The 27,459-nt window shown below is 36.5% G+C and overlaps 2 protein-coding genes and 1 long non-coding RNA gene across 5 annotated transcripts in view; 2 read left to right on the top strand and 1 right to left on the bottom strand.

Annotated features, from left to right (window-relative positions):
• Window positions 1–9,103, top strand: part of WDR17 (WD repeat domain 17) — a 42,039-nt gene extending 32,936 nt beyond the window's left edge. The window contains 8 exon segments of the mRNA XM_062574671.1: window positions 1,513–1,533; window positions 2,704–2,815; window positions 3,546–3,687; window positions 3,779–3,881; window positions 4,731–4,832; window positions 6,801–6,919; window positions 7,084–7,259; window positions 8,915–9,103. Coding sequence (XP_062430655.1) covers window positions 1,513–1,533; window positions 2,704–2,815; window positions 3,546–3,687; window positions 3,779–3,881; window positions 4,731–4,832; window positions 6,801–6,919; window positions 7,084–7,259; window positions 8,915–9,034 — 895 coding nt within the window. The 3' untranslated portion in view covers window positions 9,035–9,103.
• An 8,488-nt stretch (window positions 9,104–17,591) lies between these two features.
• Window positions 17,592–23,765, top strand: LOC134140492 (uncharacterized). The gene is made up of 3 exons (XR_009958407.1): window positions 17,592–17,704; window positions 20,246–20,346; window positions 23,616–23,765. It is a non-coding gene; the product is annotated as an uncharacterized LOC134140492 (long non-coding RNA).
• The window catches only part of ASB5 (ankyrin repeat and SOCS box containing 5), a 30,666-nt gene continuing 22,390 nt past the window's right edge, over window positions 19,184–27,459 (bottom strand). For all 3 annotated transcript variants that reach the window (XM_062575787.1, XM_062575788.1, XM_062575789.1), the window contains 6 exons: window positions 26,517–26,596; window positions 25,334–25,441; window positions 23,631–23,781; window positions 23,362–23,496; window positions 22,297–22,488; window positions 19,184–19,920 (listed from right to left, as the gene is read on the bottom strand). In XM_062575787.1, the coding sequence (XP_062431771.1) occupies window positions 19,793–19,920; window positions 22,297–22,488; window positions 23,362–23,496; window positions 23,631–23,781; window positions 25,334–25,441; window positions 26,517–26,596 (794 nt within the window). In that variant the 3' untranslated portion in view covers window positions 19,184–19,792. The remainder of the gene's footprint in view (window positions 19,921–22,296; window positions 22,489–23,361; window positions 23,497–23,630; window positions 23,782–25,333; window positions 25,442–26,516; window positions 26,597–27,459) is intronic.

Here is a 27,459-nt window from a genome sequence, read left to right as displayed (position 1 = left end):
CTGTGAGAAACACAGTAGAACTCCTGTCTACAGAGCCTTTAGCCTAAGTTAGACAATGAAGCATTGCAGGAAAAGGTGTAACAAGAAATGGTTGACTTTACAGTGGTTTGTAACAGGGTTGTTCTGGCACCTCCACATTCAGCTCTTAAAGTTACAGTCTCTCGAAGCTCTTTCTCTAGTTTCCCTGCCATCATTGTGAGGAGCCCCTGATAGGAAGCACTGAAGGTGGAGTTAAGAAAAAGAATGGGTATTTTTTCCATTTCTGTAAGTAAAACTTCTTCTGATCTCGGCACTGTAAAAACTGCTTATTAATAGTGCAGCATTTATATGTAAATATGTACATAAAACTTCTGCAAGCTTAAGGATATGTTCACACTGAAGTTTACCTGAGTACACATGATAAAATTTTAAGCTAGTATGCTGCATATTGCCCAAATATACATCTGGCTTTGTCATCAGGTTTCGTATTTGATACAGACCACCTTTACAGCTACACCGTGCAATCCTAAATTCGGATTTGCAGTCGTTACAGCATATTTTTCAATTAAATGGAAAAGATCTCAGTTTCCTTTATCTCTTCATATCTTTTCAATAAAGATATACTGGCAGCATGGTATAGTATACTTTGGTCCTCAGCATACATAAAATTATGGGGAAGTCAGAGTTCAAGAAGCTCTGATATTTGAACTCCTTTTTCATGTACTGATTTTTATGCTTAGCAATATCCAACAACTGAAAACATTTTATTGTGGAGACCTCACAGAATAATGAAAGGTCTTTGATTGATTGATGAAATCAATTACTGGTAGAATGTTTTGTTAGAAGTGTTCTAAAAAAAACGAAATACAAACAAAGAGAGTCAAAACCAAATACATGTGCCCTTCCCCAGCCTTTCAAATCTACCGCCATAGGAAAACCTATGAGTCTTTAAGAACACCATTTAAGAACACCATTTTATTTGTACTTAACACCTAAATACCACCGCCTTTTTTTTTTTTTTTTTTAATGGCTATTTTTTCAGTTTTAATTTTTAAAAAACATTCCAGGGCTCTTGTATGTTTTATATGACGGTTTCTCTGGTTCTTTTTTCTTTTTCTTTTTTTCTTTAGTAAACATCTAATTTCAGTTTCCAGCTGAGCAATTTCTAATCACTTTAAAAAAAAAAAAATTAATCACCTCTTCAGGTCAGCATGCATGTAACTCATCTTGAAAATAGTTTAAAATCTTGTGAAATATACTCTATTGTATAAGGCCTTTCAGTACCTTAGAAAAGTGCATATTGCATATTAATGACATAGCAGATTTTCTGAAGACCTCTTGGCATTTGTTTGTTTAGGTTTTCAAATAGCAATGGAATGATTTTTTTGGTGTTACTACACAAAGCCGGGTAACTTGACTCATAGATTTGCTGTTGTAGTTTAATTACTGTCTATTAGATTTTTTTTTTTAATTTGTAAAGTAAAAATACAGAACAAAGTTTTGTTCATTACTGTTTCAATGTCTTCCTTTTAGCTTTCCATCAGTTGGATACAGGTATTTTGCTTATTTCTAGAGACAGAGATTTAAAAAGTATGCAACTTTGCTGATAAAACTTAAGCCAAGTATCTTCATTTTTTAATCTTGATTAGTGCTTCAAAGTGGGATAGCAAGCAGCTGCAAATATTGGACAGTGACTTCAGGTTGGTTGGTTTTTTTATGCCAAGAACTGCATTCTGGAAATCCAAGGACACTTAGTAGGAGTCTTTGCCTTACACAGAGGCAAGGCATAGTTGATCTTGTGGGTCACAGGAAAAGTCTGCATGAGAGTAGGACAGTCGCAAAACAACTAGGATAATGAGTTATTAAAAGTTCAGTAGAATTATTGTTTCAAAAGAAAATATTTACATATGCTCTTTGCAGCTGCTTCTTATGTAAAGTAGGGGTAAAAAATAGTAAAAGGCAGAGAATATTTCTGGAACGGCAGTTTGCTAAAACACAAATTCCCTTTCAAGTGAATAAAAATAGGTATCACTTTCTTTTATAATCTCTGTTTTATAATGTTACTGAAGCACTATTCATTCTGAATGACTGAGAGATGCTTTATGTTGGTGTCAAAGTGCTCTAGATAGAAGCCTTTTAGCTTCCTAGCTTTTGGGTTCATGACAGGGTTTTCAAATCAGAGAGATTCTACTACTCTCCCTTCCCATCCCTGTTCACACTGAGGTGAACAGCTAACTCACTTTGAGGTGGTTTGGAAACTTGAAGTATTTACAGCTGTTTTAATTTTCTGTTGCTCTAGTGAGTTGAATTACATATGCCTTCTCTCTCCCCCACACAAAATAGTTTTTTGCAGATTTTTTTTTTTTTTTTTTTTTTTTGCAGCTGAATCTTTTTACCTTATGATCATATGAGCATCAGAGGGAGATATAAGAGAGGATCGTGCCTTTGAAATCAGGAAAAGAGATGTAGGAATGAAAGTAGAACAGGAAGTAAGGAAGAAGTAGAACATCCCTCACTGGGCTTCAGTGAGCTTTTGATTGAAATCTTAAGCCTCACTTTTTTGCACCAAAAATAATGTCTCAGAGTCTCTGCTTCCACTCTTCTTTGAAAATAGTGTTTGTTCAATATACTCTCTAGAAAAGGAATCTGAACAAAAAAAAATGAGTTTCCTTCTATTACAAACCATCAAGAGTAACTATCAAATGTCGTCTTCTGTTCACACAGGGATTTAGCAGCTGATCTTCTTATGATGATTCCTGATAATAAACTTCAGTTAGTAAAACTGTGTGCTTTTTATCCTGGATGCACATCAGAAATAAATGACCTACATAAAAAGGTACAATGAAAGAGTTTATCTCAATGCTAGCAAGAGGTAATATATTGATTTGTTTCTGAGTTTCAGAGTACTTAAGGACAAATACACTTATAGGATAAATTTGTCACTAATAATCTTGTACATTTAGTATCTTTTTCTGCTCTTTTTTGTTCAGGCTTCATAGGCTTTATTCTGAGCATTGCACATTAGGAACTTTAATTCTACTATGTGTACAGTATTTCCATGGCAAAGGCTGCTTCCAGAAGTAGCTTATGATCTTCAGAATTCCTTGTCAGTGAGATTTAAGACCTCCATGTCACTGAGTGCAGTCTAATTACAGTCAGCTTTCTGTATCATCCTGAGTTATTGTATGTCTTAAGTCTATGATCTGCTTAAATCCCCTCTTCAGCAGTGGAAGAGTCTGATCTACTACTTAAGGAGATTTCCTTAAGGTTTGACCCGGACTAAACATATGTTAAACAGAGTAACAAGTTCACAAAAGCCCCAGCAATGGAAGTAGGTGTTAGTCCTATTGCTGCAGTTACTGAAACTCTTCCTCTGGTGTTGTTCACTGGTCTACATGACTATCTTAACGCAGATTATATGCACATATTTCCTTCAAACAATGAGTCTACTTTCAGAGAGAGTTTGATCTTACTATGCTACATGCAAAATTTAGTAGTTCTGTGCACCTTATTATAATATTCAAACAATTAAATATTTCTTTAGAAAAAAAATCTTTGTTTTCTAGTGTAATCTTCCTGATGTAGAAGAATGTATGCAGCTGGCAGAAACAATTCAAGCAGATGGAGATGTATTTGAAACTATAAAGTACTATCTGTTAAGTACAGAACCAGAAAAGGCTCTCCCTATTGGCATACAGTACGTCAAGGGTAAGTACCTAGAGGAAGAAACATACTGAAGCGTAAGTCATTTGTATTGCTTGCCTCTTCAGAGATTTCTTTTGTTTATATTTTTCAACAGAACAACTTCGTGGCTCAGATTGGAGTTTAGATTCAGTCTGTCCATATCTTGATCTTCTAAGTTACATACGCACTGAACGATTAGTGTTGCATAAATGTAGCGAGTGAGTATTTTTTCCATACTTATAAAAGAGGGAGTTTCATTAAAAAGAAACTTCTGGAATCAAAAAATGCAGGTGCTTGTTGTTAGTAGCATCTCTTTTGACTGAAAGACGGATACAAACAAATTCCAGCAAGCGGGCTAACTCCCAGTTTGCAGAATAGATTGTGGAATTCTCCTACATGTTCAAAGTTTAGTAAGAAAAAAAAATACTTAATTGCCTCTTTCTCTGTGGTATTTACAATGAGTAAAGAAATTCTCTTCCTATTTGAAGAAACTCACTTTGATCACCTCTGGTTTCAGTTGCTTGAAGAAAAAGAGCAGTGGTGCCACACAAAATACAGATTTTTATGTCAAAGTATTAAGAAAATTAGAGCTGCTGCTCTCAGAATTAACTCTAAAATAGTGTTTTACCTGTAGGTTGGGCAGTCAGCCTACACTTGTGGCTGTGCATGTGAAGAATTTAAAAGAGCAAAAAGCTTAGCTCATACAGCCTTTGGGGAAATTGAAGAAACTGAATGGGTGGGACAATTACATTTACATTTGAAGTTTTATCACATTAAAAGGTCTGAATGCCTTTCCTTCTCTCCCCCTCCCCCTCCCCCTGTATTTTTAGATGATTATATATGCACACAAAAATCATGCTTTGTGCCTCCTATTAAAATAAAACTTTAGTGAAATGTTTTAACAATTATATCACAAAGAAAGTAAGTATAATCAATCAACATATATTCCCCACAAAAGTTGTGCAGATAAACTACTATTTAAAATCATATATTAGAATATTAGTTCTAAGGCTTTTGTAAATGCTTGAAATCCTTATTGTTCATGATTGTTGCTTTACCATTTATAGGTTTCGTAATGAATTGCTGATTTTGTGTGGTTACGTTGGTGCTTTGCTTGCTATCAGAAGACAGTACGATAGCATTGTGCCTGCACTTTATGAATATACAAGGTAATGAAATTATTGTTTTCAGGAACACTTAGAAATCTCAGTCCCTGTTGGTGCGTGGCCTGTATGGTGTATGCCATACATAATCCCCACTCCCAATATTTGTAAATCTGAGGTTCTAGTTCCCTTACAGTTGTAAGGGTGTACAAGGGTGTACCCATGCCTGTATGTACAGCTTTCTTTATTTTCTTTGTGCATTGTACAAGTAGAAGACTGGTGTACTGCAGCAAACTCTTAGTCTTGTAGAAAAGCACATGTTTTCAAAGTAGAGGAGTCTTCACCATTTCCTGCATGCATGATTGTGTGTTCAGAATTGTAGTTTTTATTTTGTATCTATGTGTAACCTGTTTGCCAAGACTTGCTCAGTAATGGCAAGAACTTGGCTCAAATTTAAGGAATCATGACTGAACGCTCACTTAAATCGCACCAAGAAACTTGGCTTGATCTTCCGGTGCTTAGTGAGCTAATATTCCCTATTTGTAGGCAAGAATCAGTTGGCATTAGTCAGTTTATTAAACAGCATCTTCTTCAAAGGAGAAAGATTAAGACAATAAAATATAAATAGGCAACAGACAATAGAATATAAATATACAATAGCTTACTATTCCTTCTCAAAGTATAACCACAATTATTTAGTTTTCCTCTCTGATTTGTTAAGGCTACTGCTGTCCAGCTGACTGATTCCCATCTGTTGCAGTAACCTCCTCCTCGCAAGCTGGGACTGTCAAATTTTATGGTTTTGTCACCTATCCCACAGGGTGACAAGGCCAGGTCCTGCATGTCACTGATTTCATGATGCAGGCTACTTTGCCATTGCCCCAGCTGGTATAGCTCCACTAGCTGTTCTAACTGAACTTGCAGCTTTGCTAACAGCTGCTGCTAATTTAGAAGAAGCTAAATTAGAAGTCTGCTAATTTATTAGAATAAATGCTACATATATGTTATACCCAGTCATTTAGCACCTTTCTAGAATTGTAAGCTTTCCTACAGCTCCTGGTATTTTACGGTAATGGCCTTCCAAAAATAGCAAAACAACTAAGTAAACTTAATTTGCTTTAGGTCTATGTTTGCCTCCCTTATTGAACTTCTCCATGTGAACAGAGCACACCTTTCTCTTAGCCACTCTCTTCCTTGAAGCTTGGGGAAGAGATAGGGAAGGGGAAAGGGGACTGTTTTTCTTTCTTTTCTGAACCAGCAGGCTTACATATGGAAAAAAAATGAGATAAAATACATGCTTTTACAGAAGGACTATTCTGATTTGGAAACTGGTAACAAGCAATCTTTCAGACTCAGTTTGTGATAATTTGGCTGTCAAGCTTCAAGTTTTATTGGAATTTACATAACTGTAGAACAATACTGCTCTAACTTTTCTTAGATCACACTATTTTCAGGATTCATAGGGTTTGGGTTTTTTTGGTTTTTTTAGATTGCAGCCAGCTTAAACTAGACATGTACATGCTTAACTTGGACACTTTCTTAAAGGTATTGCTGAATTAGGTCAAGTAAAAAACAGTCCTTTTTATTATATTGAATAAATAAAAACCATATATATTGGAATCTTTTTGAAATTCTGTTTTTCACAAGTAAATCAGATGAAGTAAGACTGTCCCAGAGCATGTACTGAACCATATCACTCTAACTGCTTTATTTTTCCATGTCAGTTATATATAGAAAGATCAGGTTCTTAATTTTACTAAAATTGTCATTATTAAGAAATAAAAACATATACAACATTAAGATATAGATAGGCCTCAAAGAAAAAAAACAAAGACAAGCTTAAATAAAAAGCTGTACTTTTATATCTCAAAATTTAGTATTTCCTGTTTAGTATTTAGCAAGAAGGATCAGATGTTAAACTTATATTCATATTCAATATGAACTAGTTTTATATTACTATTGTCTGTTTTTCTTTTAAGAAAATATTTATGGTTCGAATTAGTTTGGACTTTAATTATTTTCATTCCTTTTCAGCCAGCTTTTAAAAAGACGGGAAGTATCTGTACCTTTGAAAATTGAACAGCTCTCTGAGGAGTTAGATGCATGGAGAGCTTGTACTCAATTAGCCAAGTAAGTGCAAAATATAAAATTGAGTGAGATTACAGCATTTAAATGTTCTAGTTGTCAGTACAGTATTTATTTCCTGTATAAAATCTGAATATGAATGTAAAGAATTAGGTCTCTGTGGGCCTAATTTCTAATGTAAATTTAAAATGTATAGTTCAAAATGAAGTCTCTCTTGTTGACAGGCCTACAGATGAATTGCCAGGCACGCCACCATCTGAATCACAGAGAACAGTGTACTCAATATTGGCATCACGAATACAAGAAGAGCCTTTGAAAGGAATGGTTGGGCCAGACTATGTCACAGGATCAAATCTTCCTAGTCATTCAGATGTTCACATCTCTTGCTTGACAGGACTAAGGATACAGGTACGGCCAGATGTAAGGTTACGTTAAATCTAAGATTTAACGTTTCAGGTTAGCAAGAAAGCGTGTCTTCCTTGTTGTCATGGTAACAGAAGAGGACAAGTGCAGAGATCTGCTATGTAAGAAGGCCACATAAAGAATTGTCCAATCAAATAATTGTCTGGTTGCCTAATCCAAAACTTTTTAACTTCCATGGGAAGGACAGATTTCTTCTACCGAATGTTCCATCTGTTTAAAGTGTGTACAACTAATTGCCTATTAAGCAGCCTCACCGTAGCTTAAATGAAAACAAGAATTTTTTTATTTTCAGTCACATAGTGCCATTCTGTTTTTAGTACTTACTGCTATGCAAATGCATACTATAAAACTTACACTTGATTAATTAATGCCAGATATTAGAAGACTAAATATTCAGATATATTCAGAAATTCATCACTTGAACATATTCCATGTGTGCTAATCCTTGCAACACTTTCGTTATATGTTATATATAACATATAAAGAAAAAAATCATCAGGGCCTACTCTAGAGTTCCTTTCTCCACGTAATGCCTCCATAGGGCACCATCTTGTATGTAGCTGAATCTGTTTCCTCTATCCAATGCAAGATGCCAGCCCAAAGAGTAAATAACAACAAGGTTGATCTGGGATTAAGTAGGGTAGTCTTGCATCAGAATCTGGAGATGCAAAATACTAGCAAGAACTTTGAGGAAAACAAAGCCCCATAAAGTCCAAAAAGCTGGTTGCCAATATTTCCACATTAAACCAGTGGTCCCTGCTGTGGCTTAAAGGAAAATGCTTCAGCATTGCTGGAGACACTGGAAGTTGCCACTGTTAGAATCCATTTGACAAGAACAGCAAATATGGTATTACCAGCTTATTTACAAAATTCTTGTCTTGACTGAGAGAATGTTAGGGGTCGCTGCTTTAGACGTCCAGGTCAGCTCACAACAGATTAGTTAATAATAAAGATGCAGTATCCCAGTTACTTGCTTTTACAAGGTTTCTGTGACAAATTCTCTCTGTAAGAAGGCACTTATGAACTAAATTGCAGCTTTGAGCTAGTGTTTTGCCAAATCAAGAAATTAGCAAATAGTTCTTCTCCCATCAGATAGATTTAGTAGTTTGCTTTTCATGCTTTTATTCTGAAATTATTCTGTAGAATGCATGTGAACTACACGTTTTCAAACAGTTCATGAAGGCATTATGTCCTTTTTTTGTAGATGGAGAAACATGGAGAACTCCACAGGTGATAGGCACAATGACATAAGCAGATATTTTGAAGGACAAAACATGTTATTTCAGACTCGAACAGAGACTAGATTTAACTATAAAATAGTTGATAAACATATATAAAATATAACAATTATTTTTTAATAAACATATATAAAATATAACAATTATTTTTTAAAAAACTAAAAAATAAAGTATTACGAAGTTTGGGGCTTACACATTTTAGAACATAATCAAATTGCCTATTGCACTTTTCTAAACTAAGTATTAGTGCTTTAATTTGACTGGGTACTATTTTTGCATGAATGCAGATAATAAGTAACGTTTCATGTCCTTCCCAGATAAAACTCTTCTTTTATAGTAGTCTTTACACAATATATGTGTACTTACTTTTTTCTTTCCTCTCTAAACATTTGCACTGAACAGGGTCCAGTGTTCTTCCTTGAAGATGGAAAATCTGCTATTTCACTGAATGATGCTTTGATGTGGGCCAAAGTGAATCCTTTTTCACCATTAGGAACAGGAATACGACTTAACCCATTCTGATGAGATGTTTTCCTCTCTACTTTGTAGTGCTTAAAGTAATACTTGGTGGGTTAATACTGATTTCACCTTGATTGTCAAAGGACATAAAGATGGCAGTTGATTCCTCCTGAAGGACAATTACTTGGACTTTGCAAATTGTATAAGACAACAAGAAAAAGAATTTATATATATATATATATATATATATATACATACATACACATATATATATTTGTTGATAATCCAAAGAAGTTATTTGAGAATCCAAAGAAAAAAGTCCTAACTTAATTGACAGCCATGTCTTTTTTTTTTTTCTTAATACAAATACTGTTGCCAGCCAATGCAGACATATTTCAGTTAATTTTGTGTAAACTGATGTCTTGTAAAGCAAGTGGGCAAATATCTGCACATTATTAAAACACTGGTGTAACTGAAACTGTGAAATTCATAAATACACTTTCAAATACATAATAGGATGACTTATGGGTAGCCACTGCAATGTATTTTTAGAATCACCAGAATCCTGCAGATGAGTTTTGTGCTTTGTGTTCCCTTCTTATTTTTAAATGAATTCTTAGAGAGGATTCTGTAACAAAAATAAATTTTAAGTACTCTAGATGATTTTTTTCATCCATTAAATATTATGCTTTCATAGCAGTACAAAGATGTTTACTGATAGCTTGTTTAGATATGTTTGAATAGCTAGATTATAATATTGTATTTTCTGGTAAGTTTATCTTTGGCAACTCTCCCCTTATTTTCACTGGAAGCTAAAATGCACTTTTTTTTTTTTTCTAAAAGGAAAAAAAGGATTGTAAAGAACGAACAGCAAACGTATTGAAATTGTTTAAATACATTAGGTACACTTAAAATACATTTTCTTTTTATATTTTGTATTAGTTACAAATATGCATGTAGTACGAAGGACCAGACACAAATATTTGGGCTTGTATTTTTATTTTACTAATTTTACAGCATTTATTAATTTTACAGCATTTCATTAACACTGTGCTAAAATGGGGAAAAAATTATGGCAATAGACTGTAAGAATATTTAAATTTAAAAACTGTGTATAATATGACATTTAATCATAAGGCAAATATTACAGTCAGAATAATTTGTCAAAAATATCCCTTGGCTATATTCTTTGTTAGAACAATTGATGGCACATGAGCAGAAATTCACATGACCTGTTGTTACCTTTGCTGCTGCTGCTGCTGCTTTAAAATAAATGTTAAAATCCTAATAGTTTTATATAAATTGCAAATGAAAAATGACAGCTATTTCTAAAGAAGCTCTTGTGAAACTGGACAAAATAAACACTCTTTTGGTAGCTGTAACGTAATCCTCATCAGATGGGTAAGCAATGCCCTCATTTAACCAACAGAAATAAAGGAACAAACAAATAGTCTGCCCAAGCCATTAAGCTTGAAAGAAATTAGGACTCAAGATTTTTTTTTCCCCTCCATCTTTAGAAAGTTAAAATTTCGTTGTCAATGTTCTAGAATAGTATTATAGGATTTCTAGTGTAAGACTATGTTGAAAAAAAATCTTAGCTGTTTCATAATTATACAGAAACATTTTTGCACACACTTAAGTGTTGCAGCAGAATGTTTTCTTTTTTACAGGTAGTTTGGAAAATGTTTTTCTTTGTTTAATCATGTAGAACCCAGGGAATGAGAGTTGCGTTTCAGAAATAAAAGTTCAGTTTGTAGAAGAGTTTTCTAGCAATCAGTATCTGATGGGCTGCTTTTGTCAAATGAAACATCAGTTATCTTTCAGCACATAAATCATCTGTCCTTGTATGTAATAATTGTAAATACAAAATTGGCAAGGAAAGCAAGAACTGAACATGCAGCCCCATTTTTGATTATTAGGATCTGAATGATTGATGCAACGGCCACTCTGCTACACGTCAAATCTTTTTTTGCATCCTAAGAATTTTTACTGATATTTAACAGTCTGAACATCCTACAGTATGTAGTGTAACTGCATCAGTTTGTGGAGTTGTGCCTTAATGTAGAACCTGAGACAAATCTACTCCCTCTTTAGAGTAAGGATTTTTTTTTCATTGTTGAAATATGAAAATTAAGTCAAAGGGCACTTTCTTACATTAGAAATCTGTCAGATAACTGTTATTGTGAACAAAAAGAGGTTGTGTTTTCTTTAAGGTAAACTTACTCGTGGTGAGTGAGGGGAACACGCAAAAAAATATTTTGTCTACTGTTAAAACTGTGGTTGCAACTGTCAAAACATAGATGCACCTTTTTCAAGTATCATTTCAGATTGTGTGCTAACATGTGACTTTATTGTCTGGCATAGCTAGGCAAATATAGATATTTGCCTTTAACATTAAAGAATACTTTTTCTTCAAATAATTGTGTGACTTTTCTGTGATAGTATTTCTGTTGTAATGAAGGAAGTTATGAAGCAATCTAGCTTATGCTTTCAAATTACAATAGATCTCAGTATTCATGAAGTAAGAACCTAACATTATTAGCCCTACAAAAATCAAATTCATTGTTCTTTGAAAGAATCTGGTCACAATTAATGACACATTTTTTTGAAGCTTCACAGGCTGTAGTCAAATATGACATCCTCAGAGCAGAACACTTTCCTAGCTAGCTTCTAAGACAATACAAAAAACTATATCGTGCTATGAACTCTTCTCTTTTGGAATTCTGCTTTTAAAATTTTATCTGGCACTTTAAACCACTGTTGCTGAAGAAAATCTTTTGTTGGATAAAATTATTAAATACAGAATTACAACAGTTTTAAAATAATAGTAATGCAAGAAACTGCCTTCATTCTTTATACAGAAAACAAAAATACCAAGATTAGATATGTTTTCTTTTAGGATAAGCGTGAATTATTTTTAAAAATCTGAAGCTTTTCCGATTATGTAGTAATGAAGTCCAGGATCATCTTTGCTGTAGGTAAGATTACTATAAAAAGAAAAAAACCCACAAATTTTAAAAAGCATTTGTGAAGACTTGGTGTCCATTTGTACAGTAGGTCAAGATATAAGGAAATGAAGTACAGTTGGGTAAATTAAGAATTTCATATGTAATGATAATACCTCACAGCTTCTGATCTTTTTATCGGAAAATCTGTATCAGAAAATTTCACCAAGCTACTTAAGATCATATAGCAACTCTAGTAAGAAATGAAGTGGAAGTGTTGTTATACGAACACAGAAATTACAGTAATGCAGAGTTTGCAAATATTAAGCAGAAGTAGTTTTAAAATGTGACAATTAAAATGTTAAATTTGAATGTTTTCAATTTATTTTATTTAGAATGGAATCACTCTGTAATTAACAGACAGTAAACCTCAGCTTTCTTGTTGTTGAATAAGCAGTCAGCACCACCCTAATCAGAACAGGGTTTGTGTTTGAAAGTTCCACGCTCTGGGATTTCTTTCTGAGGTTCAGCTTATCCTTTCAGTAGTCTGCTGGAGGCGTCAAACATCATCCATCAAAACAGAGGATCTGTCAGCCTGTTTCACCTGAATTTCTTTGAAATGAACATCTTTTTTTGCCTCTGATTTCTGAGGAATCTAGATGCAAAGGGGGGAAGATCAGAAATTATAGAATGGAAGAAATATATATATACTTGAAGACTATAAGCATTGAAACTTCATAATTTTAAAGGGACAATACTGTTTTAAGATGCATGTTGACAGCTTTTTAAAGTTTAATCTTTTTTAACCATTTTTTAGTTAAACATTGAAAGACAGACTCATCTTGCCACATGTACGGTACTACTTTAGCCTTATACACAAAGCAGTACCACATTCCAAGGGTATGATTATTTGAACCAATGTATGCTACCTTGATGACGAAGGGTAAAAATGCATAGGAGCAACCTTAAAACTGTTCAGTCCGGAACAAGATGGCATTTATGTCCATAGGGCCACCGTATAAGTCAGGACTGAGTAGGACTTGGTGACCTGCTACAAAGCTGGCTATGCACATTAGTTTTCCCGGACCAGAAAAACCACCCCAACCTACTTTCTAAGAAATTGTAGCTGATGACTTGAAAATTTGTAACACAATCTCTCTTCATTGCCTGTATATCAAAAGCAAACCAAACCCACCCAACATTATAATCTGAGAAGATTAAAATGAAGACTTACATGATGCAGCAAACAGTTTTTCCTTCAGGATATTAACTGTATTCTCTGAGGCTGTTGTACAAGAAAGATGGCAAACTGCATGTTGTCCTAATCTTGGTTTAACGTTAAAGCGCTCTTTAAACAAAAATAACTTCATTTCAGTAACATAATAAGAATCTGATCAATTGTTCAGTTTTTTAGTTTAAAAACAGTTACTATACCTATCCCATTTGTCTTAAAGACACACAGATCACCATGGTAGCAGTATTAAATGAATACTGCAGCAAAAACCTGAAACAAACGGATCCTCTCAGGAAAAAGTTTATATGGTAAAAGTGCACACTGTTTTCTTTTTAAATAAAGATTTTGCACAAGTTGAGAGATTTTGGGGACATAATGCAGGTGAGATCATAAATAAGCATGAAATACTTCACAATTTCTCTTGGTTTTATATCTTGAAACCACGCATGATGACTCTGAATAACTTAAACATTTGAAAAGAACACTCAAATGACAAAAATACTTAATGATTTTACAACATACTTGACTTCCTACTGAAAAGAAATCTAACCTCTGACAAATGCTGATCATACACATCCTTCTGCAGATCCAGAATAAATTTTTCATCTGATGTCTGTCAGTCAGGGTACTTTAGTCTTCAAAAATTTTAAAGATGCAGCTGAAAGACCCACTCATCAAAAATTTGATACCTACATTGTTTATGTATACTTCATTTGCTCTTGCATGTAAACTCCCAGTACATGTAACATACAGCAAAGAAAGAAATCAATAGGAGAATTTTTTTTAACCCTAGCCTATGGCACGGAAGGACTGCCATTGGAATGTAAGTTCAATTTCAGTGTCAGCATTTTGAGAAAGATAAGAAAACTCACAGCAGTGCAGAAAGAGCCCCCTGCGCAAATGAAAACAGAGAAAATGTCCAGTGACTTTTAAATACTTGAAAATTCATTCAGTCAAGATGATGGTTTTTTTTTTTTTTTTTTTTTTGAGAGGTGAGCTTATGAGCAAACCTGCACCAAGAAGTATTGAATTTTTAAGAGATCTTAAAGCCTCCTGATGGGGAAGGAACAAAAAAAGACACAAACAAAAACATGATTTTGAAAACATACTGCACAACATCCTCTCTTGGGCTATGTCTCTGCTATAGGACAAATCTGCTTTGTAGCTTGAGTTGCAGTCCTATTTCCTCAGTCATACAGATTCCATGATCTACAGAAAATACGCAGCAGCTCCTTTCCAGCCTAGAGTCAGTCTCAGAAGCCAGGGCGTTAGAGGCATGGTGGTCACTTGGGTTTTTCTCTGAGATGGAGCTGGAACTCAGTGTCATTTGGGAACACTCCTGAGATAGCCATGATAGCTTTTGATCAAGACAGCTTGTCTTCCAAAAAGACATGCTTTAACTGACACGTTGGTTATGGAATTGCAGGTAAGAATAGTCAAGTGAAATGCAATGGCCTGCAAGACACAGGAGGTCAATCTAGACAGGCTAGTGAGCTCTTCTGACCTCAAAAATGTGTGAACCATTGGCAGGAAAGTTAGGTACACATACAAACATTTGCAAGAGTGGAGCAATATAAAAGTTGGGGGGGGTTCTATAGATTGTCTTATAGGAGAGGACTGTCATCTAGTCTTTGGAGGAAAAATACAAAACATTAAAATGAACAGAATTATAAATTCAAACTGGTTGATTTAAAAATACGTTTTTCCTCTCTTGAAGATCCTTTGATAACATCAGTGATATGGGGCAACTGATCCAACCATCATTATCCAAGTAATCTAAATCCAAGTAATCCAAATTAATAAGCAGAAGGATGAAATGATTAGCTACTGAATTATCTTATTGAATCATAGACAGGACCTCTGGAGGTTCTCTAGTCCAATCCCCAAGCTGAAGCAGGTTCAAATAGATGGGTTTGCTCAAGGCCTTGTCCAGTCTGATTTTAGGTAGTTCTGAAGACGACGATCCCACAGCCTCTCTGGATGCTTCCTCCAGGGTATGACCACCCTCACACTGAAGATTTTTGTCCACAGCTATAATTAGCATTTTCTGTGTTCTAGGTTTTATCTGCTGTCTTTTGACGTATCACTGTGCACCTCGGAGAACAGTCTGGCTCCAACTTTTCCATGCCCTCCCATGAGGTAGGTATAGACAGCAGTAAAATTTTCTTTTAACCTTCTCTCCTTAAGGCTGAACAAACCCAGTTCAGTCTCTCCTTGTATATCATGCGTACCATGATATACCCTCCAACTATTTTGGGGCCCTTCCTGGACTTGTTTAGTATTTCAATGTATGTTTTGTACTGGGCAGTCCAAAACCAGATGCAGTCTCACAAGCGCACGTATAAAGAAAATGAATCACTTCTAAAAGAGCTTGCGTATTACACTCTTACTAACACATCCCAGGATGTCATTGGCCTCCACTGTTACTGAGGGCACGTCGCTGGCTCACATTGCATTTGTCCATCCAGTCTCCCAAGTCTTTTTCTACAAAGCTGCTTTGTTCAGTTGGCCCCTAGGCTGTACTGGTACATAGAGTTACTCTATCCCTGGTGCAAGTCTTTGCATTTGTCTTTGTTGAAACTGATGAGGTTCCTGCCAGACCATTTCTCCAGCTTGTCAAGGTCCCTCTGACCAGCAGCGCTGCCCTCCAGCACATCAGTGACTTCCCAGTGCCCTTTGTCCCACTCATTAATATAGACATTAAAAGGTACCAGCCCAAGAATTGATCCCTGAGGGAGGCCACCAGTGACTGGCCATCAGCTGGACCCTGTATTCAGCCCTTACAACCTTTGGATCTGACAGTCCAGCCAGTTTTCCATCCATTTTATCATTCACTTATCCACTCTATATCCCAACACTTTGACTACAAGGGTACTATGGGTCTTTCTTTGCTAAAGGCAAGCCATACGATATCCATGGCTCTCCCTTTGTACTCAAAGCCACTTCTCAAAGAAAATCAGTGGCATGCTGTAACACCTCTGCTACAGAGAGGACACTTCAGCCAAGACTTATCTCAGGAACTCAGCAGCTTCATTTGATTAAAAAAAAGGAGAAGCAGAAGCAAGTATTTATCAGTAATGTGTTAATGGTGGAAATGCTATTTATTAAATTTAAATTGACCTCCAATAACATAACATTACTATACTACCAAAGGAAAGCTGAACTTAGCCACACAGCAGAGCTCAAACATCACAAAACACCAGGAAACTTTCAGGAGATGACTATATTCATTATCCAACCCCTATTCACGTTATTCACACATACAGTTCTAATGGTATCCCCCAGTCATGTTTAGGCAACCACAAGCATGCTGCTTTCTGTCTTCAATGATCAGCCTGAAACTAGAACAGTAACTTGCGAAAAATATGACTGTCCCAAGCTCTGGTCCTGCTCTTTACTTTTTCTTTTGAAGGAAACACAAAAGTACTCAGCTGGATTCTCTTCCCTTTCTTGCATTTGCATTCTCATGTGCATATTAATGACTGCATTAACCTTCTGTCTATTTATGCTCACACTGGGCTCAACCATTATTTCAGTTAGCTTAATGCTATTTTTGATAGCCTTTGAAGCTGTTAATCTGGCAGCCATGGGTAACTGTGCCTGATAATAGTAGTCTGTAAAATCAATCATCTCCCTGTCTTGAATGCTTTTAAGACTAGGGGAAAAAAGAAGTGTTCAGGAATTAATTACCATAAATAATAACAAATAGCAAAAAAAGACATTGGCTAAACTTAGTTTTTACAGTTCTATAGTATGCAAATTACTATTTTCATTTTGTAAATGGGGAACAAAAACAGAATTATCTTACATAGCTTGACCAAAGTGATACAGAAAGAACCAGTAGGATCATTCAATATCCATGCCATGAGCTCAATCCAGCAAGTTAAACCTTCTCAAACTTTTCTTCTAAAGTCAAATTTCACTTTAGAACACGTTTGCATTCACAGCTGTGCTCTTTCTTGTCAAATCAGGGTGAAAGAGGCAGAAGTTGTGAAAGCCACCGAGTAATATTAATATGCCTGTGAGTAGTAAGAGTGAAGAAACCATACATAAGCCTCATCCCTTGCCGTCTGTTAGCACTGAGTAAGTGTCCTGCACCAGAATTTCTGCTGCTCCTGGTACACAGTGAATTGTTCCATCTATGACCTCCTCGGCAAGGCTGAGCTGTTTGTGCAACACGAGCAAGTTTCAGGCGTGAACAAACACGAACAGCAGAGCTCTGCTGTGTGAATCGAGGCTCCCTGTGCCCTCCGATCCCTTTCAAGCCAGCCTGATCAGACTCAGACCTCGCTTTAAGCTACACGCTGCCGAAGGACACGAAGCGCCGAGGCGCCCCCGACCGCCCCCAGCCCCGCGGCCCCGGCGCGCCCCGCGGGGCAGCGCGGCCGGCGGCGCGCGCACCGCGGCGCGGCTCCTCCCAGCGGCCCCGCCGGCCCGGCGCCTCGCCCTGCGCGGGGGGCAGCTGCTGAGCGTGGCCGCCCGCGAGCTCCCGTTCCCGCAGGCGCGGCGCTGCGCGCCCGCGCGGTAACAGCGCGACAGGATCTCCGCCACCAGGTACCCGTGGCGCAAGTCCCTGCCGAGGCAAGGCGAAGCCTAGGGCAGGCGGAGAGGTCGAGGGGCTGCAGCCCGCGGGGCGGCCCCGGCTGCGCGGCGGCCACGGCGGCGCCGCCGCCTGCCGCCAACGGCCGTTAGGAGGCAACGGGCGGGCGGGCGGCTCTGGCGGTGGCCCCGCCCCGCCCCGGCGCGGGCGGGAGCGCGGCGCCGCGGGGCGCGCGGGGTGGGGGGGCGGCGCCGCCGGCGGTGAAGGCGCGGCAAGTCGCGTCTTCTGGATGTTTCCATGGTCCGTGTGCCCCCGCTGAGTGCTTTACCTGCGCCGGGGATTTCGCTGCAGAACTGAGACACTGCACTATAACTTTTTTTTTTTTCCTCAGCAAATGTCCTCTAATACCGTTTCGCTGCTATACTAGCTAGCATTATAATTAATAACGCAAATACTACAGCTAGAAAAGAAGGTTTCCTCTAAAAATGTGTGTTGCAGTATTCTTTAACGGTGCTCTGACACGGTTCAATGTTTGGTTTAAACCACAGTTCATATTATTTCAATACCTTACTTAACATTTATTACTTAACAGTAATTTCTTACTAGGAATTGACCTCATCAGAGCCCCATTGTAAAAACAGATACTGAAAACAGTAACAAGCTTGTTTTATTTAATTTCCAGCTAAGGAGGGGTCATTCTTTGAAAAGAATTTTACCAAACGGTGGCCGAAATATCAGTTACTTCATTAGCATGTGTTTTTGGTACGTAGCATTAGAGTATCCTACTAGTCTGCCAGAGACTTGCTCCAGTACACAGCCCCAGCCGGCAACAAGCTACATTCCGGTTTTGTTTGTTCGTGTTACATAGTAACAGGAACAATACCTATCCAGCTTGGCTCAGTTTGCTAAAGTCACTCTATTTTCATAGAATTACCTCCTATGGAAAGATAAAAGCTTCTCCTGACAACTGCAAATTACTTGACATTCAAGTCATAAAAATACTACTGGAAACTAGCTGTGGACTAGTCTTCTGGTAGAGGAAGAATACTGTAGAATTAAGGAAAAAAGTAGTACTGAATAGGAATAAGCTCTTAAGATGATCTTGCGTGTTCTTTAAATGACCGCAGGCATTGGTGAGAACACTTACAGATGTTCCTAACGCTACCAGAGCAAGAAGGCGCCCATGAGGCAAAAAGGGCCTCGCATGCAACTCTCAAAAAAATCTCTTAATATCCTTTCTTAGTTTTATTTCAAACAGATCCTTTGTAGAATATTCATATTTGATGAAAATTAATCTTACTGTGTGGAACACAAAAGATTATTCTTGATTTTTCACGACCATCTTTCTGAGTCAACTCAAAAAGCACTGTGTATACCCAAAGGTGAGAGTATTCAAGTGACATAATTCTAGATCGTGCTGAGGTAATATACCGTAATGGTATTGTACATAAAAAAGCAAATCATTAGTTTCTGAATGAAAAACAGCAACAACAAACTTGTTCACTATGTATTCTCAGTTTTATAATGAGTATGCACAATATGGGCTCCTGAGCAGTTCACAACACAAGCAGTGAGGAAAGATAAAGGAAGCTTCTCACTATCATTAATAAATTGCCTCTATAAAAAAAATAAAGAAGAAAAATGGACATTTATTTTATTTTATTTATCAATGTATATAATGTACCTATCACCAAGTATTTTTAGGTACACAAATAACAGAAATTTAAAAACACATAAAATAATGACTCTAAATGGACAACAAATAATATTGAAGAAACTTTGTGGTTCAGTTGTGTCAAACGGATTATGAAGAATAAACACAATTAAAATTAACAGCACTAAAGCTAATTAGTAAGTGTTAAACTAAAGCTATACAATCATTTCCCAGAGCATTAGCACACTTCATTCAATTCAGCCTTATTAGCACCTTGGTACCAGTTGCTGAATGGCTCCCAATTATAGTTACATCCCTACACTGGGTATCAAAGACTTTTTAAAGTAATATGCAAAGGCTTTTTTTCCGCCCAGCAGGTTTTTTTTAGATAAAATATACAGAAAGAAGAAAAAGTACTTGTTCAAGTTTCTAAACGTTAATTACTGTATTATCTATACTGTAAGAAATTCTTCAATATTGTTGGCAATTGGAGTTGCGGGACAAGATGGAGTCTAGCTCTCCCTATGTAATTTCGGATACGTAGCCGGCAGAGCTGGCAAAGAGAAGATGGTGTAGCTGCAAAAAGAAAGGAGTTTTATTATACAACTATAAAAGCCAGTATTTTGTTTTACAACAGTTTTGTACAATAATGAAATCTCTAAAATAAGTTCACATTTTGCAAATTCTTTATCCTTCTTCTTATTCTAATAGTATTTTTCCTCAAAGATACAGAAAAGGCTTGCTGAAACCTAATTAATAATCAGACAAATATCTAAAAAGCAGAGTCACTGAGATCCAGCACAGAATTTGTGTTTTTAATTTAAAAGCTGCACGCAGAAAATAGCAGATGACAACAACTTGAAAGACTAAAGTTGCTTTTTTTATTTTATTTTATTTGTAGAACAGATAAAATACATGCTACAGCAACACAAGTTGTCCGTTACTGCAACAGGAGTAAGCAGGCAAAATCTCCATACCTCAGTATGCCAGATCATGCTACAGGTACTACTAGCTTATGATAACACCTTTGTTCCCCTGGGCCCCTCCACTCCCTCAAAATTAACATATTGCTGTGCTTCTAATAGCATTAGAACCACACACATTCTATGCCTATTTAGTTTTTTTGACATCTTTAGTTTCTAAAAGTCGTACTAGCCTTGGTAATTTAGTGTAAAGGCCTCTAGCACTAAATTAAGACATCCGATTGTTTTTAGAGGCTGCTGAACTAGCAAGCAGCTAAACAGCATTCATAGTACACAGATCATATCTGGGGGCAAACATTAAATCAATGCCACTTGTCAATTTACCTCTAAAGATATGCCCACGGTTATTACAAAAATTCCTCTGCTTATTTCTCATCCATTTGGGTGGCTTATTTTCCTGCCCAGTGCATATACCTGTCTGAACAAATCCAGCTCCCTTTGGGATATTATCTTTAAGGCACAGACCTTAGGAGTAGGACTCTTGCTGCCTTATGTGCTGGCAGTGATGCCAGCTTCAAACCAGCTACTCAAAGTAAAAATAAAAAGTATTCTTAGGCTGTCTTTTCTCTTGTACACTATATATAAAGGCAAAGCAAAATTTTAACATATCATAGAATCACAGAATCAGTAAGGTTGGAAGGGACCTCTGGAGATCATCTAGTCCAACACCCCTGCTCAAGCAGGGTCACCTAGAGCATGTTAGACAGGGTTGCATCCAGGCGGCCCTTGAAGATCTCCAGAGAAGGAGACTCCACAACTTCTCTGGGCAACCTGCTCCAGTGCTCCATCACTCTCACAGGGAAGAAATTCCCCCTCACAGTCAGGCGGAACTGCCTGTGGATCAATTTCTGCTCATTGCCTTTTGTCCTGTCACACGGGACAACTGGAAAGAGTTTGTCCCCGTCCCCTTGACACCCTCCCTTCAGGTACTTATCCACATTGATAAGATCCCCCCTCAGTCTTCTCTTCCCCAGGCTGAAGAGGCCCAGCTCTCGCAGCCGTTCCTCATAGGGCAGGTGCTCCAGCCCTCTGACCATCTTCATAGCCCTACACTGGACTCTCTCCAGTAGCTCCATGTCTCTCTTGTACTGGGGAGCCCAGAACTGGACACAGTACTCGAGATGAGGCCTCCCCAGGGCTGAGTGGAGGGGCAGGATCAGCTCCCTCGACCTGCTGCCAACACTCTTCCTATACAAATAGCATTCAGTGTTATTTTGCTGCCACAAATAAGAACTTTATGTGTAACTGTAATAGTTCATTCATATTTTATGTAAATTGTAGCATTTTTAATGCTCTTCAAGAGTTCTGAGTGACAACTCTTATATCTCTGATGATTATAATTCAACAAAGAAAATTCAATCCAAAAAAGAAAGTTCTTATTGTAGAGTTTGTCTCATATGATACACTTTATAATCTTACATGATAACTCATTAATATTCTATATTAAAAATATATTTGTCTTTGCATTGGTATACATAACTAGGAATGGACTGAAACAATTTATATTATACCTTGTAAAAGCTGACAATATTTTAACCAAAAAGCCCATACTTTAAATACTTGCATACTTTTTACCTAAAATCAAAATGAAGTACTTTATATTTACTTTGCAAATATATATATATACATATATACATATATACATATATATATAAAATTTGGATAGCTGGCCAAAACTAAATAAATATTTAATATTAAAATACTTTGTTTTTTAATAGCCAATAAAAATTGTAGTTTCAATGTTGAAGTGTGGAAACACCTAAGAAGATTCTTTTTCAGCTTGTCTAAATTCTGATGCTGCTTGGTCAACATAGTCTGAGACTATAAATATTACCAGGATTTTTTACAGCTACAAATGCATTTAGCTGAATGTAAGCATATTAATTTCATACAGCACAGTGTTAGCTTCTATAACATTTCCATATTTTTCCAAGAATAGAAGTTTTAATTGTAAAAATATAAAGCTTACCTTCATGGAGGAGCAACAGTCTCTCCACTAAACTGCTTGGGGCAGCTAAATCTACAGGCCTCTCAAAATCTGTATTTTTGGCATTTATGTCTGCCCCAAATTCAAGGAGTAAGTTTATGATCTCTGTACTAGATTGCTGGGCAGCAGCATGTAGTGGAGTTTCCAAATGCTTTCCTTTTTGCACATTGGCACCTGGTGGTATACAAACAAAGAGACAGAAGAACATATTAATTAAAATGGTAATTAAGTAAAGAAAGTGCTTAATATCTTAGTTTTTATAATAAAGTTGGGGGGGAGTACACCCCCACCTCCACCCCTTCCCCCATCCTGGAATGACACAGTGAATTTAGCCACTTTATGAATTTTACTGCATACCACTATCATGTCAATTAACTAGAAAAATTCCTGGTGTAATGCTAGCAAGGCTGTGATGGTCCACTCTGGCTGTAATTATTCAAATATATGTTTAATTCACAAAGGTGATTATCAACATAGCAAATGATCCTGTAACAATGCAGATTGTGTCCCTAGATTTGGATTGAAACAGAGCGAACCACCAACATCTCTCGTTTGTTTGTTTGACATTAAATATATAAAATTAAATTTAGGAATCAAATGCCTTTTACCTTACCTCTTCTCTCTGCAGCTCGGCCTCTATAGTTGTAAAAAGATGAATCAGAATATGCTAAATTATGAAAGAGTGGGACTACATTGCTGAAGAAAGTCTATTGAAAGATAATGGTTACTGTTTAAAATTCCTTTCTAATTTACCTTACTTTTTCCTATAGAAAATGAACATCTATAAAGCTGTAGCTGGTGCCGAAAATTTTGAATGCTTTATTACTGATCTTGCTCCCTTTTCCCTTCATATGCTTGCTACAGCTTAAAAAAGTTGAAAGAGTTACAGTAAACTATTGTGAAGAACATGTATCATGGAGCAAACTTGCAAGTAAAGCTTTGAAAGCAATAGTTCTAGTTTTGATGATTGAGTACAGTTCACTTCACAACTGAGTACTGTATACTTACTTAAAATCTAGCAATATCTTTAGTTAAATAATCACATACCTGCATAGAGAAGCTTTCGAATGCAATGGATCTGCTGTGAAACACATGCAACATACAGAGGCGTTCCTAAATGAGGAAGATCTTGGTCCACATCTATACCCCAGGATATCAGTACCTCCAGACATTCACTGTGACCTATCAGTACAAAGAATGACAGAGTTTGCTTAACTTTACTAAGCTGTTTCATAGACAGAACGGGACATATTTCATAACACTATTGCTGAGACATCTGTCAACTGTTCTGTTTTGTTCAGCAGCTAATTTCTTACCTCTACTGGCTGCTTCATGAGTTGGTGAAGGAAGACAGGTCTCCCACTGAGCTTTGGCACCATACTCTAACAAGAGCTCAGCACATGATGCACTGCCTCTTGAACATGCATTAAATAAAGGTGTCACTCCGTCAATTGTTGTAGCGTTTACCTAGAATACATAAGATCTATATAAGAACAGAATTGAAATAAGAGTAAATTTTTAAACAAGACATAGGTAGTAACTGCATTAAAATACCAACAAATTTATTGTTTAGAATAACACAGCTTAACTGCTGAGTCCCTGTGCTAACATCCTCCTCTCATCACACTCCTCAGTCAAAACTAATTTATTACTATTCTTGTTAAACTATGTTAACTAAAATAAAATACATCTATTCAAGCACTAAATGACTTAATTTTCAAAAGTAGTTGTACTTAGCTCTTTCCATTTACACAGAAAATCCAAATCTATATATTGTGTTGCAATTATGGGGACCTTCTGTCTGTACCTCTGCCAGATTGCATGCTCCTTATTAAATGTGGGAACTATTTGCCATTTTCTTCTGTATTTTTTGCCTCTGTGTTGGATATTTCATGGGATGGAGACAGACTTAATAATAGAGGCTCACTGTTTTTACACCAACCTTGTCATCTACCAAAACAACTGAATATTCCCAGTCTGAGAGACTGCGGGGGGGAGGGGGGAGGAGAGAGAGAGGGAAAGCAGGCAAATTTCTGGAGGGCTGACAATACTAAAAGAAAGAACATAAATATTTTGAAAGGAATCCTTCCAGGAATCCTTCTGGCATATTCTCTTTCATGTCCTCTCACTTCCCCCATATCCAGTGATCAAAAGTACTAGAAAACTAGAGAGCAAAAAATAAAATTTGTTCTTACAGGTTTGTCCATAGGATCTATAGTTTTACGTCTTTAGAATCCCTTGTGCTAGCTGAAGTGAAAAGGAATTGCTTTTGTAGCACACTTATACATTTCCTTTCTTCTGTAGACATTATTTTACATGTTTGTGAAAACTGACATGCAGGGCCAGTATTTCCAAAAAGTTTGGAAAAGTATGCATTTAAACTGCTGGGCAGTCCAATGTCAGCCTGGATTGCAGTGAAAGCAAGCTATGAATTCTCATTTTTGTTTTGGGATAACAGATGGAGAGGCTGTTTTAGAAAAAGAGCCGGTTCTCTTCTATACTCAGTCCAAAGAGTCTTAAAGAACATGCAGGTGCAGTGCAGCAAAGGATACTCTGGAGATTAAAAGAATGGTCACTTACAAGCCACTCAGAGAAAGCCAGTACAGAAGAGAGAAACAGTCTACATATTAAAAGAGAAATAATGTAATATAATTTAGAAGGGAAATAACACATGGCTGGTGACACACTACTAACAGATTTTTTTTCAAATCATTAAACTATCTTACTGTCTTCTCAACTTCTGTTTATTTTTACGTTATTCCTCTTCTGTTTGAAAGCTACTCTTACACACGCACCTACATAGTCTTTTTTTCTCTTAATTGTTTTTTACCTATCATCTCTCTGATGATGTTTCTTTGACCCACTACTTTCCTTTGCTAGCTTTCAGATGGCAACTTACTGTAATTAAATGAAATCAATGCAATCAGTAGGCACAATACAGTGAAATAACAGCTTACAAAAATAATATATTTCTCAGCTAAACAAGGGTACTGGACTTCATATAGAAAAGGAAACTCACATTTGCTCCTGCTTCAAGAAGGATTCTTGCACAGCCAACATGATCTCCCAGGCAGGCTTCATGAAGTGGTGTGACTTGGTCGATTGTTAGTGTGTCTACATTGTAGCCCTACACAAGATATGAATGACATACAAAGATCATAGAAAAGCTATTAAGAGTGATTCCCTTACACTGCTGTTCAGATGAACAGCTTATATTACTCTAAACACACTTAAAACTTTACATGCAATAAATAAATCTTGAACAAGCACAAGATGGATCTTTCATCAATCAATGTAGCTAAGAGAATGAAAATATGCTTTCAGCTCTTCTCTTTTTAAATTGGAAATATTAGAGTCTGAAATAGGGTGTAAAGGTATAAAGAGGGTTTAAAGAAGATGGAATTAGATTTGAGGTATACAGTGATAGGACAAAAGGCAACGAACACAAGATGGAACATAGGGAATTTCAATTATTTACAAAGGAAAATTCTTCCACCATGGGAGTGGCCAAACCCTGGGACAGAGGTCCAGAGAGGTTAAGGAATCTCCACCTGTAGAGGGCTTTAAAACTTTACAAACCCCTGAGTCTAAACCGTTCTGTGTTTACACAATTCTCTGCCTTAAGGTCAAACAGATTTCAGCAAGGAGAACTGTTCTCAGATTGATAAAGTGATGGAGCCCTTGAAATTTTCTGTAGTAGGTGTTTTTTGATTCTTTAAAGTTAATCATCTTTATTGGCTTACATCAAATATATTCTCCAGTATAATTGATCAGTATTGTAACAGATGACACAATACTGCAGTATAAAATTCAGTGATTTACATTCTCTTCCTTTGCTGTTAAAAATATAATTTTCTTGTTTTAATCAGAACTAGGCAAAAAACAGAATGATTCTTCCTCATAAACAAGTATCTTTCTGACCAACTCTATTTACCTGAGGACTCTAATTAGTGGAACTACAGTTACAGAAGAGAGGGTGAGTGATATACATTCAGATACAAAGACTAATTTTTAGAAAGTTTTAAAATAGGGAGAATATTTTAAATATTAACTTACACTAAAAAAAAATTCCCAAATGTGAATTTTTCTGAAACATTCAGTTGAAAAAAAAAGCAAAGCAAAACATACTAAATCCACAGTAACAATCTATGCTGAGAAATTAAATAACAAAAGAAAAGCAAATTTAAGAACACAGCCTTCACCTGTGACAATAAAGTCTTTAGTGAAAGAAGACGTCCTTGACTTGCTGCCTCATGCAGAGGTGAGCGATCTGCCCAAGAACCTATATAATAACAACATTTATTGAGTAAACCATATAAATTAGAAGGATTTTGGAATGAATATAGCAAAGTCAGTTGTTCTGTGAAATTATTTGTTCCTCTTTATAGTCTGTATTTCAAATTACCAGTTTCTAGACAATAAAAACTAAGTTACATTAACTGTAAACATTCATATTATATGAATCTGTTGTACAGTGGAGAACAAAGTATTGATACGTTGATTATATTAGTGTGATATAGTAAGTTACATCATTTTGTAAAAAATTAATTTTTATAGTTGTCATACAGAAACTTATAAACGTCAATAAAATGATATTTAGACCTAACACTGACATAAACCACCCTGAAAAAGTGCAAAAAAACTGCTAAACTATATGAAATTCAATAGAGAAATCCCTGTGCATGATGAGATTCATCTGCTGCTACTACACCAGTGCAAGGAGAGAAAGACAGATTGAGAATCCATCTTCCATCTCAAATTGTCTGCCATCTTCTGGAATGCACCGTGCAGTACCCTAAAAGAATTCAGTAAATCAGTGGGATTTTACAGTCTAGTGATGAGAATGCACAGAGAATCACATAAAGAATGACCGGAAAGATTAAGACTGTTCAACCTGAATAGAAACGAGGGGATAGTTAAAACATATAAAATACGTTTATTTTATATAAACATATAAACAGACAAGATGGAAAAGATAAGAGCTCCTAGTTTCCTTTTCCCCTAACTAAACAAGCAGTTCTATGAAACTTAAACTTAATCATGCACAAGACTATCTTCTCATAGAACTCACAACCGCACCATGGAACTCAGCGTCCTTGGATGCTACTGAGACAGGAGAAAAGAAAGAAAAAAAAAAAAAAGAAA

Source organism: Rhea pennata, chromosome 4 (assembly GCF_028389875.1).
Source record: "Rhea pennata isolate bPtePen1 chromosome 4, bPtePen1.pri, whole genome shotgun sequence".
In the NCBI taxonomy this organism is placed as follows: Eukaryota; Metazoa; Chordata; class Aves; order Rheiformes; family Rheidae; genus Rhea; species Rhea pennata.
Note: the sequence above shows the minus strand (reverse complement) of the source record. Positions and strands in the feature narration are given on the sequence as shown.